The 15,217-nt window shown below is 34.7% G+C and overlaps 1 protein-coding gene across 1 annotated transcript in view; it reads left to right on the top strand.

The window, feature by feature from the left end:
- Nucleotides 1-9,570, top strand: part of GEN1 (GEN1 Holliday junction 5' flap endonuclease) — a 33,001-nt gene extending 23,431 nt beyond the window's left edge. The window contains exons 11-14 of the mRNA XM_013052938.2: nucleotides 479-609; nucleotides 2,113-2,174; nucleotides 3,869-4,009; nucleotides 4,534-9,570. Of these exons, the coding sequence (XP_012908392.1) occupies nucleotides 479-609; nucleotides 2,113-2,174; nucleotides 3,869-4,009; nucleotides 4,534-5,855 (1,656 nt within the window). The 3' untranslated portion in view covers nucleotides 5,856-9,570. The remainder of the gene's footprint in view (nucleotides 1-478; nucleotides 610-2,112; nucleotides 2,175-3,868; nucleotides 4,010-4,533) is intronic.
- The last annotated feature ends 5,647 nt before the right edge of the window (nucleotides 9,571-15,217 follow it).

Below are 15,217 nucleotides of genomic sequence, written 5' to 3'. Positions count from 1 at the left end.
GATTAAATGAGATTATTTATATTAACCCCTAAGATAGTGGCTAGGGAAGCCAATAATAGTTCAATAAATTGTAAGTACTTGTTGCCTATCCCTACCAACAACAGTAATACTAATGCAACTAGCATTTATTGAACATTAAAATTAGCTATCATATTTTAACACATTAAATGTAACCTCACTTAATCTTTATAATCTGAGTTGAGATATATGTTATGATGGAAATCTGAGGCTAAAAGAAATTAAGTAATTTACCCAACATCTTGGAAATAATCATACTGGGGTTCAAACTGACAAGTCTCACACTTACTCCTTATGCAACGTTGCCTCCTTAGGAGGCTTATTATTCTTTCTGGGAATACGCTCATTGATACTATTTTAACTAATGTTAATTCTGTAAGAAAAAAAATGATATTACCTGAGAGGGCTGTTTGCCTCTAAGAGATAACAAAATCTTGTTTTATTTGTTTTATATTTTCAGAGATTTACTCTTGAAAAAATGGAATGGCCCAATCACTATGCATGTGAGAAATTGTTAGTGCTTTTGACCCACTATGACATGATAGAAAGAAAGCTTGGTAGAAGGAATTCTAATCAACTACAGCCAATTCGGTAATATGAAGAATTGTACAAAGAAGTCTCTGTGTTTCCATTTGGGTATCTTATGATCTATATAATAATCTAATTAATACCTTTAATAATCTTAATACTCTTAGTAGTGGGATATATAGCTCTTTGTTATATAAAAATGGAGTAAAGGTCTAGTATGAAATATTCAAAGTTTATTCATGGTTTACATTCAAGATAACAAGTTCGTGTCTTCACATACTTTTCTGCTTCAAATAGTAATAATAACAGATTATTAAAAGAAATAGCTATAAAATGATATAGCTAAGCTTAACCATAGAACTATTTCAATGAATCAGAAAGGGAACAAAAATCTAAAGGCACAGGAACTGGGAATTTGTAAAACTCAGCAAAAGGTATATGAGTATTCATTGTGCCATTCTTGAAACTTCTCTAAAGACTTAAAAACTTACAAACTAAAAGTTGGGGAGGAAGTATCAAAGAAAAATGATAAACTACAAAGAAATGACAATCTGATAGCCTACTTTTTCATGACAGAATGCTAGAGTCACGTTTCAAAGCTTTGAGTAAAAATAATTGGCAGCCTAAACATCATTTAAGCCTTATTTACTGGTTGGTGAATAAATCATGGATCCTCATTAAAAGCACTCTTAAAGGAGGTACCTAAGCCAGAAGAAAAATGAACCCAGAGGGATGATGTAGATAACAAAAAACAGTAGTCAACCAATAAAGAGAAATGAATAAATGTATTTAGCTCATTTAATAAACTAACTGGAAAAATACATACATAAATAGCTCCATAATGCTAGGTGATTAATATACAATGATGATAATAAACTAAAACTTCCAGAGTATGTATGTAAACAATGAACGGTAACCACTAAAACACCAGAAGTACAATTTCTATCTTTGAAACCAATACATAAAGTAGAAAGTAAGACTGTCAAACTAAAAAAGTACGGGAAGGAGGAAGGGGGACATAGCAAAGAAAAAATTGGGTGACAGAAAACACAAAATAAATTGTATAAAAGCATCCAGCAAGGTCAGTGATCAAAAATAAATATAAGTGGATTAAACTCATCTATTAAAAGGCATTATATAGGACAAACAAACAATATATCAATATTCTGCTATTTATAGGGAATGTGCAGAATAAAACTACACAAAATTTGAAAATAAAAAGATTTAAAAGATTACCATGTAAATATTTACCAAAGTGATATAGCAAAATTAACAGAAACAAAATAGACTTTAGAAGAAAAATTACTATTATGGAGGAAAGGAACGCTGATTAATAATGAAATCTACTGATAGGATATTACCATTATCAACTCTGTGCACCTAACAATAAAATTATCTTTTGAATAAACTATTGAGAAGAATAACTGTACCATAATTCTTTAAGTATCTTTAGAATATTATGAAAATAGAACAAAAGTCAATGAAAATTTAATAATTCAGTCTACAAATTGAAAATTTCAAAATAACTCCTGCAGTTAGACCTCATTGGAAGAATTTGTTTTTCAGAATCGTTAAAACGCGGAAAAGAAATGGAATTCATTGCTTTGAAATAGAATGGGAAAGGCCTGGTATGTTTTTACTCTAAGCAAAGTTTGTAACATTTAACCATATATGTTTAGCAAATATGATATACATTGTGAAACATGTTGGTAACCTTATTCTCTTCGTGAGGGAGGGAAAGAGACATATCACATGCACTGAGGATTGATTTTGTAGTTTACCTGTGATATTTAAATAAGGTTTGACTAATAGTAAATATTAAAAACTTTAATTTTATCTTAATATCTTACATTGACATTTCTATTGTAATTAATGTTTAAAGAATGTAATATGGAAGTAGTTTTGGTCCATATTTCTGAAGAAAATGCTGCTGCAAATGTTCTCCTTTCTTTACTTTGTTTCATTTTCATGAGAATTTATAGTTGTCAAATTACTCTTATTTTGCTGCAGGCAAAAATGCAGTGAACTCTGAATTAGCTCCCAAACTGAAGGCAAGGAAAGCACAGATCATTTAAAATGGAAAGTAATTCCAAATTCATTTTTATTTGCCTTTGAAATTAGATTGTGTGATTATATATGAATGAGTGAGGCTGTAGATTTGTCAAAGTTTAAGTTATAGGTAATTTTGAAGAATGAAATTATATGGAATTAGATAAACCATTCTAAGCAATACTAAGAAAACAGAAAGCTGAAGAATTTTGAGGATGTTTAGCAACAGTTCCACCAACTGTAGTATATTTTCAGGAAAGAAAATCACATTAACCCAGTTTGGTAGTGCATCTCTGTTCAGAACTGAGCATTGTCAGGGGCGCCAGGGTGGCTCAGTCGGATAAGCATCTGCCTTTGGGTCAGGCCATGATTCCCTGGGGTCCTAGGACCAACCAAGCCCTGTGTCAGGCTCCCTCCTCAGTGGGGAGCCTCCTTCCCCCTCTCCCTCTGCCACTCCCCCTACTTCTGCTTTCTTTCTCTCTCTGTGTCAAATTAAAAAATACAATCTATTAGAAAAAGAAAAGAAGAGAGCATTGTCCTTTGTGGGTGCTATTTCTTAAGGAAGAAAATGTACTCCTAGCCAGTTTAACTACGAAACACTGTAAGTTAATCTGTTTCCATTTTTTGTACTTTAAACTCATTCACTAATATTTCATTATAGTGTAGCTTCTCATGCGATTTTTCCCATGTGTAGGATAAACGTAAGGATCTAGTCTATTTATATATCACATTATAAATTTACATGCAAGCATTCTCATTTTCATTTAGTAGCTGCTTTTGAATCCAGTGAGCCTGGATGTATCCTCAATTCTGTTCTTTTGAGGAACCATCAATAAAGTTAATGTTGGAGCTCTAAGAAACTGTTTATTCCCAATCTTTATCTGGAATTTTAACACTCATTATACTAAATTAAAAGCAACCAACCTTATCTAAGCAAAGTGTTCTATCCTGTAAGTACCATCGTTAGATCAAGAGAATTTAAAATTCTCATTTTGAAAGGAATCTTTTTCCAGGTCTTGCCAGGCAGAAGAAAATCAATTCTATACTAGTATCAACTAGTATTAAAACAGTGAACTAGTATCAACTGGTATTATCTAGCATTAGCAACTAGTATCAACTAGTATTAAAACAGAGATGTTGTAAAGCAAGATTTGTAATGAATTATCAATTTGCACATGACTTTGATTACCTGGTAAACTTAATTTTACCTAGAAAAATTGAAATTTACAAATCTGCAATTAATGCTGTTTTTGCTGTGTTTTTGATCTTTTAGAGCATTATGCTGTGGAGGATAAACATGGAGAATTGGTTCTACAAACAATAGAAGAAGAATCATTGTTTGAAGCAGCTTATCCTGAGATTGTTGCTGTTTATCAAAAACAAAACTTAGCACTGAAAGGGAAGAAACAAAAAAGTAAGTGTCGCATTTGATAGCTATTTATACTACACCCAAATGTCAAAGAAGAGTTACCTATTCTATTGGAATCTTATCTTGCCCAAATTTTGCTGAAAGTTCTGTAAGAATAAGAGTTAGGAATTTCCTCTTGCGTCTTTGTCTTTTTAAAGCCACAAGAAGACCGTTCTGCTCTGTGTCTGCTCACTTAACCAAGTGTTAATAGTAACTTTACTATTGCTTGTTGAGCAACTAGTATGCATGACATGTTTTGAATTATAAACACATTTTCTTTATTTCCTAGAACTTGATGAGGAAAACAAATTCAATTATAACATTGTTTCCAACAGAAAATATTTTATAATATTTTATTAAGAATTATGTTGTTGTTATAACAGTTGCCAGGAATGCACTGAGACAAGAAAGACAAAAAAAAAAAAAATTACTCATACAGAAGATTTCTGATCTGGACTCTTTTTTATTTGTTTACACAAGTTAAGGAAAATAAAGTAGATTTTAATAGTAATGTCTTTTTTTCTTTTCAGGCATGAAAATTAAGTCTAAAGAAAACAGTTGGCCAGAATCAGATAATGTGATGGGTTTCCAATCACAGATGACTTTAAACCCCACATGTGAAGTCTTTTCTGTGCCGAATTCCAACTTAAATTTGGAAATTATCCCTGATTGTGCATTACCCCAGAAATCTATTTCTGCATCATTGAATAGCTTGATTTTACCTGAAGATACTCCCTGTTTGAATACACAAGAGCATTTAATGTCTTCTCCAAGACCTTTGACTATGCAGCAAGTTACAACTGTCAGTAAGTCTCTACTTCCAGAAGCTAGTCAACCTAGGACTTCATCCCATAACATATCAGCGATTGCTGATCTACAATTAAGCACCATTGACTGGGAAGGTACTTCTTTTACTAATTCACGAGATATTCCAAGGAACACTTCCCCTCGTGGTTTAAAATCAGAACTTGAAACAGCCATCCCTGAAAATTTTAAAAGTTTCCCAGAAGAATTATCATGTAAATCAGAATGGGGTACCACAAACATTAATAAAGTGTTGGATCAGGATCTTCAAAAGGCTAATCCTGAAGAGCATCTACTTTCTGGCATTACTCATTTACATCTTCAGGATTTGCCTTTAAAGGAACGAATACGTATAAAATCATCCTATCCTCAGGATAATGCACAACCAAATGTTGACCTGAAAACTCCGTCCCTAAGTACCACAAAAGAATCTTTTATTGCTAAGAGTGGTTCTGATTGTCCATCACATCCTTCAAAGGATCTTCTAGGAATTCATTTGCAAAATGAATCTAGACAATCTAAAGTTATAAAAGGAGATCAGCTATTTCAAGAAAACTATAAAGTGAATACTTCTAAATCTTACTCTGTCAACAACCCAGTAGTAAAGACCTCCAGTGTTAGAGTTGGACCATCAAATACTGCTTTAGATCATAGTAGAAAAGGTGATGTGCAAACCACTCAGAAAAGTGTAATGAAGAAAAGCGTTTGCCTTGACAGACATTCCTCTGATGAAGAGAGTGTCCCACTGTTTGAGAAAGCTAAAAACACAACTCAGAAAATGAAGCCCAGTTCTCAGCAGCATAACCCAGCCGCATTCAAGAAGGATGGTGCCAACAAGTTGAATAACTCTAAGATATATATTAAAGAAACTGAACAGTGTGTCCAGGCTTATAAAGCAGCTGGAAATGAAGAGGACTGTTTCCCAGATGCCACTAAAGGTTCTCTGAATTTTCTACAGTGTCATAAGGACAGAGGTGACTCTGGAACTTCTCTGGATAGTCTTCTTCCTTTAAGGGAAAGATTAAAACTAAGGTTCCAAAATTCTTGAAATGGAATTAAAAATATTTAAGTATAACTTAGTATTTTAGGATCGTCAGCACTAGCAGAGGCAGAATCTCTACATTTGGCATAAAAATGTAATGTGGTTCTGTGTATCATGAGACACCTTTTCCATTTTAATTAAATTTATAATTAAAAATGTTGTCTAAAACTTTGGTTTTAAAAGGTGATCCTTGTGTTTAAAACTTAGGATAATGTATATTTGTAAAACATACTTTTGCCATTTTTTATATCTTTATTAATTTTTCTTTAAAGTTTTAAAATGTTAGTACAGTACTAGAGTAAATGTTTCATCCACTTGCTCACTTTTGTTCATTTCTTCCACAAACCTCTAAAGTTTTCATTTATAGTTAAGCTTGTTACCATGAGGATAATTCTTTGCAATTGCCTACACTCCCTCAGTGTCTTCTGTTGTGCCTTTCCTGAGAGTTTTATTTTCTCTCAATATGAAGGAACAGTTAGTGTGCTCTTCGAGTGTTGGTTACCTTACTCTCTTTGTGAAGGGCAAAAATGGAAAAGGAGGAAGATTCTCAGTATAATCAGTAAAAATTATAATCGTAATGGCTGAAAAACTTGAGGAAAGCTATTTCTTACATAACCCCAGGAATCACAGATATGCCAAATGGAAGATTTTCAATATAGAATATAGAATGATAAGAGACTTAGAAATTTGCTCAGGATCACACAACTAATTAATAATGGTGTGGGAACCAGAATTCTTGCCCCCTAATTTATTGGCTTTTCTGTTTTCCTTTTTTTCATAGCACTTTTTTTCTTTTTAAAAGATTTTTGTACTATGTGGACTTCAATAACTCTAAATATTAAATTGCGCATTAGTTTATTTGACATTCAAAAAGTCTAGGGTAACCGGACTGGAAAGTAAAAAGTAAAACTTGCTATTTGCAGATGACAAAGTATTTATATACAAAATTCTAACAAACCACTAGAAACTGAGAACTAATAAATGATCCAGCAAGATTGCAGGTTACGAGATCAATATACAAACATCAATTATATTTCTTACATCTACAATGAATAATACTAAATGAAATTAAGAAAATTCTGTTCACAATAGCATCAAAAAGGATAAAATACTTTGGAACGAGTTTAACGAAAGAAATGCAAAATGTACACTCTGAAAACTACAAAATATTGTTGAAAGAAAGAAAACCTAAATAAATGAAAAGACATCCCATGTTCCTGGATCAAACAACTTGATATTAAGATATTTCCCAAACTAATTTATAGAGTCAAGGCCGTCTACATCAATTTTAGCTGATTTCTTTGCACAAATGGACAAGCTGATTCTAAAATGATTATGGAAATTTAAGGGACAGAAAATAGGCAAAACAATTTAAAAAAATTATGGGAGGACTTGCCTCTCCTGATTCTGATTTCAAAACTTACTACAAGTTTTCAGTAAAGAAGAATATGTTGTAGTGGCATCAAGGTACACATATAGATCAATGGGATAGACTTGAGGGAAAAGATGTATCCTCTAATATTTATGTACAATTGATTTTCAGCCAGAGTACCAACACATTATACATTTTCCCCTCAATGGGGAAACAGTATTCTTCCATCAAATTCTACTGGCACTACTGGATATCTATATGCAAAAGGATGAATTTTGAATACTACCTTGTACAATATGCAGAGTTAACTCAAAATGGATCAAAGATCTGGTTGCAAACTATAAATTCTTAGAAGAAAACATGGGCATAAATCTCTGCAACTTTGGATTAAGCAATAATTTCTTAGGTAAGACACCGAAAGCTTAGACACCAAAACTAAATACATGGTACTTCATCAAAACTAACAACTTTTGTGTTTCAGAGGATACTGTCAGAATGAAGAGACAGCCATTAAAGAGTAGAAAATATTTTTAAATGATGAATGTGATAATGGACTCTTGAATAGAGACACATGTCTAAAAAGCTCTTAAAACACAATAAAAGACAAAAGTGAGTAAAATATCTGAGTAAACATTTCTCCAGAGAAGATGTACAAAGGGCCAATAAACACATGAAAAAAACTCAAATTCATTATTTATCAGAAAAATACAAATCAAAATCACAATGAGATACTACTTTACACCCAATAGGACAGCCAGACAGAGTCATAAAGACAAGTGTTGGTGAGGGTCTGGAGAAATTTGCATTCCTACCAGAAATAACCTACTGATTGGAATGTAAAATGGGGCACCCATTTTGGAAATAGGTGGTTCCTCCACTAGTTAAACATAGTTACCATATGATCCAGCAGATCCACTCCCAAAAATATACCCAAGAGAAATGAAGACATATATCCATCCAAAAACTTTACACAAATATTCATAACCCCGAAGTGGAAACAATCCAAATGTCCATCAACTGGTGAATGAATAAGCAAAATGTGATATATCAATACAATGGAATATTGGCAATAAAAAGAAAAAGAAGTCCTGATAACCTGTTACAATATGATGAACCTTGAAAGCATGCTAAGTGAGAGGCCAGTTGGAAAATATTACATATATGATTCAATTTATGTAAAAAGTTCCAAATAAGTAAATTTATATAGAAGCAGGAAGTAGACTCAGGGTTGGAGGAGGGGAGGTTGAGGAGGGAGAAGGGAAAATGACTGCTAATGGGATGGTTTTTTGGGGGAGTGGGTGGATGAGGAAAATGTTCTCAAGTTGATTTTGTTGATGGTTGCAAAACTGCAATTTACTAAAACTGTTGAATTGTGCAATTTAAATAGATAAATTCTATGGTATGTGAACTATATCACAATAAAACTTTTAAAAATAAAAAAAAATTACAGAGAATTTTATCTGTCCAAACCCCTTAGTATCTAAAATGTTTATACTCCCTCTTCTCCCACATATGCAGTGCTATTACTATTTTATTGTTTTACAGAAAACAAGTCCAGAGTAGTGAAGAGATTTTTCCAAGACTGGCTCTGAAACTTTGGTTTATTAGTCTAGCATTTATTACATTATGCCATATTTTAAAGATTTTATTTATTTATTTGGCAGACAGAGATCACAAGCAGGCAGAGAGAGAGGAGGAGGGAGCAGCTCCCCACGGAGCAGAGAGCCAGATGTGGGGCTTGATCCCAGGACCCTGGGATCATGACCTGAGCTGAAGGCAGAGGCTTTAACCCACTGAGCCACCCAGGTGCCCCCAGCGTTATGCCATATTGTATAATTAGATTTAAATTTGAAATATTTTGGAATTTTTTTGCTCTTTCTGAAGTTATAATTTTGGTTTTTCAACATTTCACTAAAAACAAAACGCTTTGAATCAAGTTGAACTTTTAGAAAAGTGTCATGTTTGTAGAACACTTATAATATATAAATTTCTAGGCAACGGGAACCCTAAATAAATGTAATCAGTCCTCTCAAGGATCCCACTTACCCTAATTAAATGATACATCTATCTCACATATATTTGATATGTTTAAATCAGTGGTTATTCTTAAGTTACTTATTTTTTAAGGTAGGATTTTCATGTAGTTAATAAAAAAGGTAAACTAGTAACATAGAGAATGAAAAAGTCAATGTCCTTTCTATTTCTAATGACCAAGCACAATTCTTGCACCTAGAGGTAAGCACAGTGTCTAATTTCCTGTAGATCCTTCCAGAGGTGTTCTGTACCAAAATATTAATGTATTTTAGAAATTACTCCATATCAATAAATACGGTCTGTTTTACTCTTTAATGACTCCGGTGTCCCCTCATGTATATCTTTGCACAGTCGCCTAGTGGTGTGTAATGGATATGAACATCATGGTAGATTTTGACTGTTGAGACATTTTTGATTCCCTAAGGCCACCTAAACTATGGAATGTGAGCTAAGTCATTTGAGTGTCTCTTAAACACATTTGATTTTGGTGTAAGCTTCCTTTTAAGAATCTCCTAAATGTCCTTAAATAGCTTAGAATGATTATATATGACACGAATTTACATATGAAAATAGTACATTTCCTTCGAAGATCTTACATTAGAAAAACTTGACAATATGTCTACCAAGAATGGCATTTTTTTTCTTTTTTTAAGATTTTATTTATTTATTTGACAGAGAGAGATCACAAGTAAGCAGAGAGGCAGGCAGAGAGAGGAGGAAGCAAGCTCCTGGCTGAGCAGAGAGCCCGATGTGGGGCTCAATCCCAGGACACTGGGATCATGACCTAAGGCTTTAACCCACTGAGCCACCTAGGCACCCCAAGAATGGCATTTCTTTGGGGAAAAGTTTCAAGTTTAAGCTAGCACTCACATAGTTCAGTAATCTCAATTTTTAAGTGCTCATAAAATGTACATTTTTTAAAGTTTTATTTATTTAATGCACCACAGGAGCTTGAACTCACGACCCCCAAATCAAGAGTCACATGCTCCTCTGAACCAGCCAGGTGCCCCATATGCCCCTACAATGAACTTTTAAATTTTTTTTCAAGGAACTACATTTTGACCTTATGGCACTGATGCGTGTACAGCTCTAAGTTCTGTTAACAGTTGCACAACCTGGTACTACACACTGTAGATGAGGGTAAAATTTTACTCTGGGGTAATGGGTTTTATTCTGGACTGCTCACTTGATCCCACACTCCATGCTAAATATCTTGATTATGTCCTCAGAAATATAGCTAAGGACTCAATTCCTTTTTAACTTCACTGACTTTTTTTTCCTTTATTGAAGTAAGGTTTACATACAATAAAATCCACTCATTGTAAGTGTAAAAGGTGAATTTCAGTAATTGTGTATAGCTGTATAAACTCTACCATAATCAAGATACAGAAAAGTCCCTTCACCCTCAAGTTTCCTTGTGTTCCTTTGCTATTAACCCTCTCAGATGACCTTGATCCCAGACAACAGCTGACAGATCTCCCTTCACGATGTCTTTGCCTTTTCTAGAATTTCTATAAATGGGACCATTCAGTATGGAGTCTTTGTGTTGACTTTCTACCTAGCACATGTTTTTAGGACTTATTTATGTTGTGTATATTAATACTCTGTTCCTTTTCATTGCAGCATAGTATGACATAGTATTAATATACTGTAATTCTTTTTTGATCAGTTGATGAAAAATAAGATTGTTTTTACATTTTGGTTATATGAAAATATAACCATGAATACTTAGACACAGGCCTTCAGGTGGACATTCATTCTCATTTTTCTTGGAGAGATGTTTATCCAAGGTTGCTGGTCCATATAGTCACCATATGTTTAATTTTTTCACATACTGCCACACTCTTTTCCAAAGGCATAGAATCATTTTGTGTTCCCACCAGCAATATGTGGAGGTTCCAATTACCTTACATCATCACCAAAACATAATATTGTCAGTCTTTTTCATTTTAGCCATTCTAGTAGGCATGCAGTGATATCTCCTTATGGTTTTATTTGCATTTTCCTGAAAACGTGAAGAATCTTATATGCATATGGGCCATTCATACATCCTCTTGTGAAATTCTGTTTTTTTCTGGCCAAATTTAATTGGGTTGTTTATATTCATGTTATTAAAAGTGTTCTTTATTTTTTTCCAGCTATAAGCTCCTTGTTAGATGTGTTTTACAAATCTTTGCCTGACTCTGACTTATCTTTTCATTTGAACTGTGTGTTTCAGAGTGTAATGTTTTAAATTTTGATGTTTATTTTATTAATTTTTGTTTCCAGTGGCATATTTAAGATATCTTTGTCTAACCTAGTGATCCAAATAATTTTCCTGTTTTCTTCTACAAGTTTAATGTTTTTTGTTTTTTGTTTTTTTTTACCTCTTATATTTTGGTCTGTGATTCATTTCAAGTTAACTTTTGCATATGATATGAGGTAATGATTGAGGAACATTTTTCCCCCATACAGATAACCAGGTGTGCCACCACAATTTGTTACAAAAATATTATCTTTTCCCTCATGAATTTCCTTGGTGCCTTTGTTGAAAGTCAATCATGTAGGTCTATTGTTAATCTCTCTTCTTTCTACTAATCTATCATTGCAATATATTACTATAGCTTTAGAGTAAATATTGAAATCTTGAAATTAGTTTATCTTTGTTCATTGTTTATATTTTCCTGTCAAAGTCACCAATTTGGCCTCCATGTTACTAAAGCTAATAACTTCTAGTCTTAAATTTACTTATCTGCAGAAAAGTTTCTACGGAACTTCCCTCATTCTTGAAAATTTCTGTTCTCTTGTTTTCCATATCAACACTGGCTCTTTATGGTGTATGTACCCCTTCTTGGCTATAATTTTATTTTATTATTTTTTATTTATTATTTATTTTTTAAAAGATTTTATTTTTTCAGAGAGGGAGACAGCACAAGCAGGGGAAATGACCCAGCAGCCTCCCCTTAAGCAAGGAACCTGATTTGGGATTCGATGCCAGGACCCTGGGATAATGACCTGACCCAAAGGCAGAGGCTTAATGACTGAGCCACCCAGGCATCACTTGGCTATAATTTTTAAACTCATAGGCTTAAATATGCGTGCTTCTTAAATATTGGTATCCTCTTTTCTCTTACTCTCTATACAGTCTAGATATTTTCTACTCTCATGACTTCAGCTATATATGCATTTCTGACTCAGATACAGATCGTTAGCTAAAATGTCCCTCCTAATCTATAGATTTGCTTATTTAACCAATTCCTGACATCCCTGGGGATACAAGTATGGCAATAAGATGGTAGAGGCTCCAAGGTGCCTGACACATTTAACCTTTGATGTTGTTCCAAGCCTTGTTGTACCTGGTTCCTGGTTCCAAGCAAAGTCATTTGGATGGTGCACATTGATAGATGCCAGAGCTATGTATTGACGGTCAACTGAGTAAGTATTACATGCATCAAATGCCAAGGACTGCCAGGAAGTACAAAGTAGTGTAAAACCCAACTTTTATTTGCAAGGAATTGACAGTCTAGAGCAAGATAGGGAAGTGTGGCATATTTACACACAGGAATAAATTATATTGGCTAGCACAGAATTAATTGTTTGACGAAAGGACATGGAACCCAGGACGAGGTTGGGCTTGCTTATGGAATAGTAAACAATCAGTTTCAACCGTAGAGTCTTACTTGGCACCAGTCTCCAGGGAACAAATGCCTCTGCAGGCAAAGAAAATGCCAAGGATGGAGGAGAGGTGATGACAAATCCGGAGCAGAAGGCGAGCTAAGGTATCTTAGGGCAAAGGAGAAAATAGGACAAAATGTAGCAGAAAACCTGACCAGGGTGCTAAAGGATTCTGACCGAATAAGCCACATGTAATAGTTTGTATGTGAGCTCATCAATTCACACACCCAAACTGCTCATAGAGGAGGAGGAAGATACTGGATTTAAAATTGCTGGGCGAGAAGGGAAAGGAACATGCCGTGAGTACCTACTATGTACAAATTAGGCTCTTCACAAGCTGCTTAACCCTCTCAACAACTCTGTAAGGGCTGTATTGCAGTGTGTTGAATCTTCAGAAGCAACAGTAATCCGTATTAAAACATTCCTCAAAAGCAAAACAAAACAAACAAAACCCCCATATTCCTCCAGGGATCTGCTTATCTTGACTGTTCACTCTGGACATCTACAGGTGTTCTTAACTACGGATTTTATGAGATGGAAACAAAATGAGTTGGGAGTGACTGAGCTGGGTTCATTTTACTCCATATTGAATATAGGCATGAATAGATGAATTCTGATGTCAATATTCGGTTTCTCCTCCTGAAGGATTTCTCTTCTTTCATTGTCCAGATTATACTTTTTTTTTTTAAGCCTCCTATGTTGTTCCTATTCCTTGCTGATTTGGTCTATGATGTCACTTTACAAGTAATACAGACTTCTATCCTACAATACTGCTTATGTACATGCTTATCATGTCATTGACTGGCTTGCTTTACTCCAAAATGCTCTTCAAAGATCTCCCTCTAAGCTACCAGAATCCCAGAACTGGTTTCTCCCTGTTGGCTTCAGACAAAGGCCCTTTTCTGTCCTAACTCCTCTGAGCTTTGTATGATCAGTCTTAAAGTTTGGGGTTTTCTTCCAGATTTTATAATAAGGAAGACCCTACATTTGTGCATGACTGGGAGGTAGCATGGGCGATGTTCTTGGACATTCTTATTTTCAAATTCTTTTCTGCAGATTTTCTATGTGAACTTGGGGACATTTTCTGACTTTTTTTTTGAGACTCATTTATTCAAATACTTATGTAACATCTACTATGTGATAAACACTATGCTGGGTCCTGGAGACAGTGGTAAATGGTATTCGATAAGGTTGTTTTAATATCTGTAAAGTGGCTGCCACCACTGAGACCTTATAGGCTCCCAGTTAATGGTATCTGTGTCAGCTACAGTCATTTGGAAAGAGAGCAAACTTTCAGACTTGGATTTAAGCTGAATGTAGCCAAGCCCAGCCCTTTGGGTAAAAAAATGTGGACGTCATAATATTCTAGTAGGGAGTCATGTGAGGATGGGAGAGTTGTTTTCAGAAAAAGGAAGCTGTCTCTAGGTTAGTGTCATCAGAAAAGAGATCGTATAAGGTATGGCATTTGAGCTAAGGTTACAATACTGGAAACAGAATAATGTGCTTTTTCAGATATAATTGGTAATATTGATCTTGATCAGTCACCTAACATATTTACTGAGGACCTACTTTGTGCAGGCCTCCTATGCCTTTCTGTGTCTTAACAGTGGGCTGAAGTCTATGGAGTTTAATATACTTTTCCCAAAACCCCCAGCTGGAAAGAGCTTCAGCTGGCACACACAATCTTGATGACAGCAGGGACTGAATCCTTTTCGTTCACAGATTCTGAAACAGCGCTCTGTACAGTAATTTCTAGCTGTGTGAATGATCTCCCCACTGTGGCAAGCATGGCTGCACAGTCCTTGCAAAATAGCATCTCAACTCCAGCATGGCTCATGAGGCTGGGGCAGTCTGGTCCCCAACCCATCTCTCTAGCTTTAACTTAGACATTCCCAGCCATGAACCTTGGCACTAGCTGCCTAAGACCCCTTGTTATTCCTTGAACAGATGCTTGTCTTTGCTCATGAGTTGCTCACTACCCCAAAACCTTGCTCCTTCCCTGTGAGCTAGACAACTCCTCTTCATCCATCAAGGACCTATTCAAATGTCATAACTTCTCTCTAATTCCAACCAGAATCAGTTGTTCTAGTTGTGCTCCCAGAGAAATTGTGGGTCCCTCCATGAGAGTATTTATCACATTTCATTCATTCATTCATTCAACAAATACTAGTTGGGTGCCTTGCAGTCAGAAGGCACAATATTCTTCTTGATAATCATATCTATCTTTTCCTAAGACAAGACTGAGAACTCTTCCAGAGATCAAATCTTATATATTTTTGTATCCCTCGGAACTCTGTCCAAAGTTTGA

This window comes from Mustela putorius, unplaced genomic scaffold (genome assembly GCF_011764305.1).
Source record: "Mustela putorius furo isolate JIRA1106 unplaced genomic scaffold, ASM1176430v1.1 tig00537284_pilon_pilon_pilon, whole genome shotgun sequence".
In the NCBI taxonomy this organism is placed as follows: Eukaryota; Metazoa; Chordata; class Mammalia; order Carnivora; family Mustelidae; genus Mustela; species Mustela putorius.
Note: the sequence above shows the minus strand (reverse complement) of the source record. Positions and strands in the feature narration are given on the sequence as shown.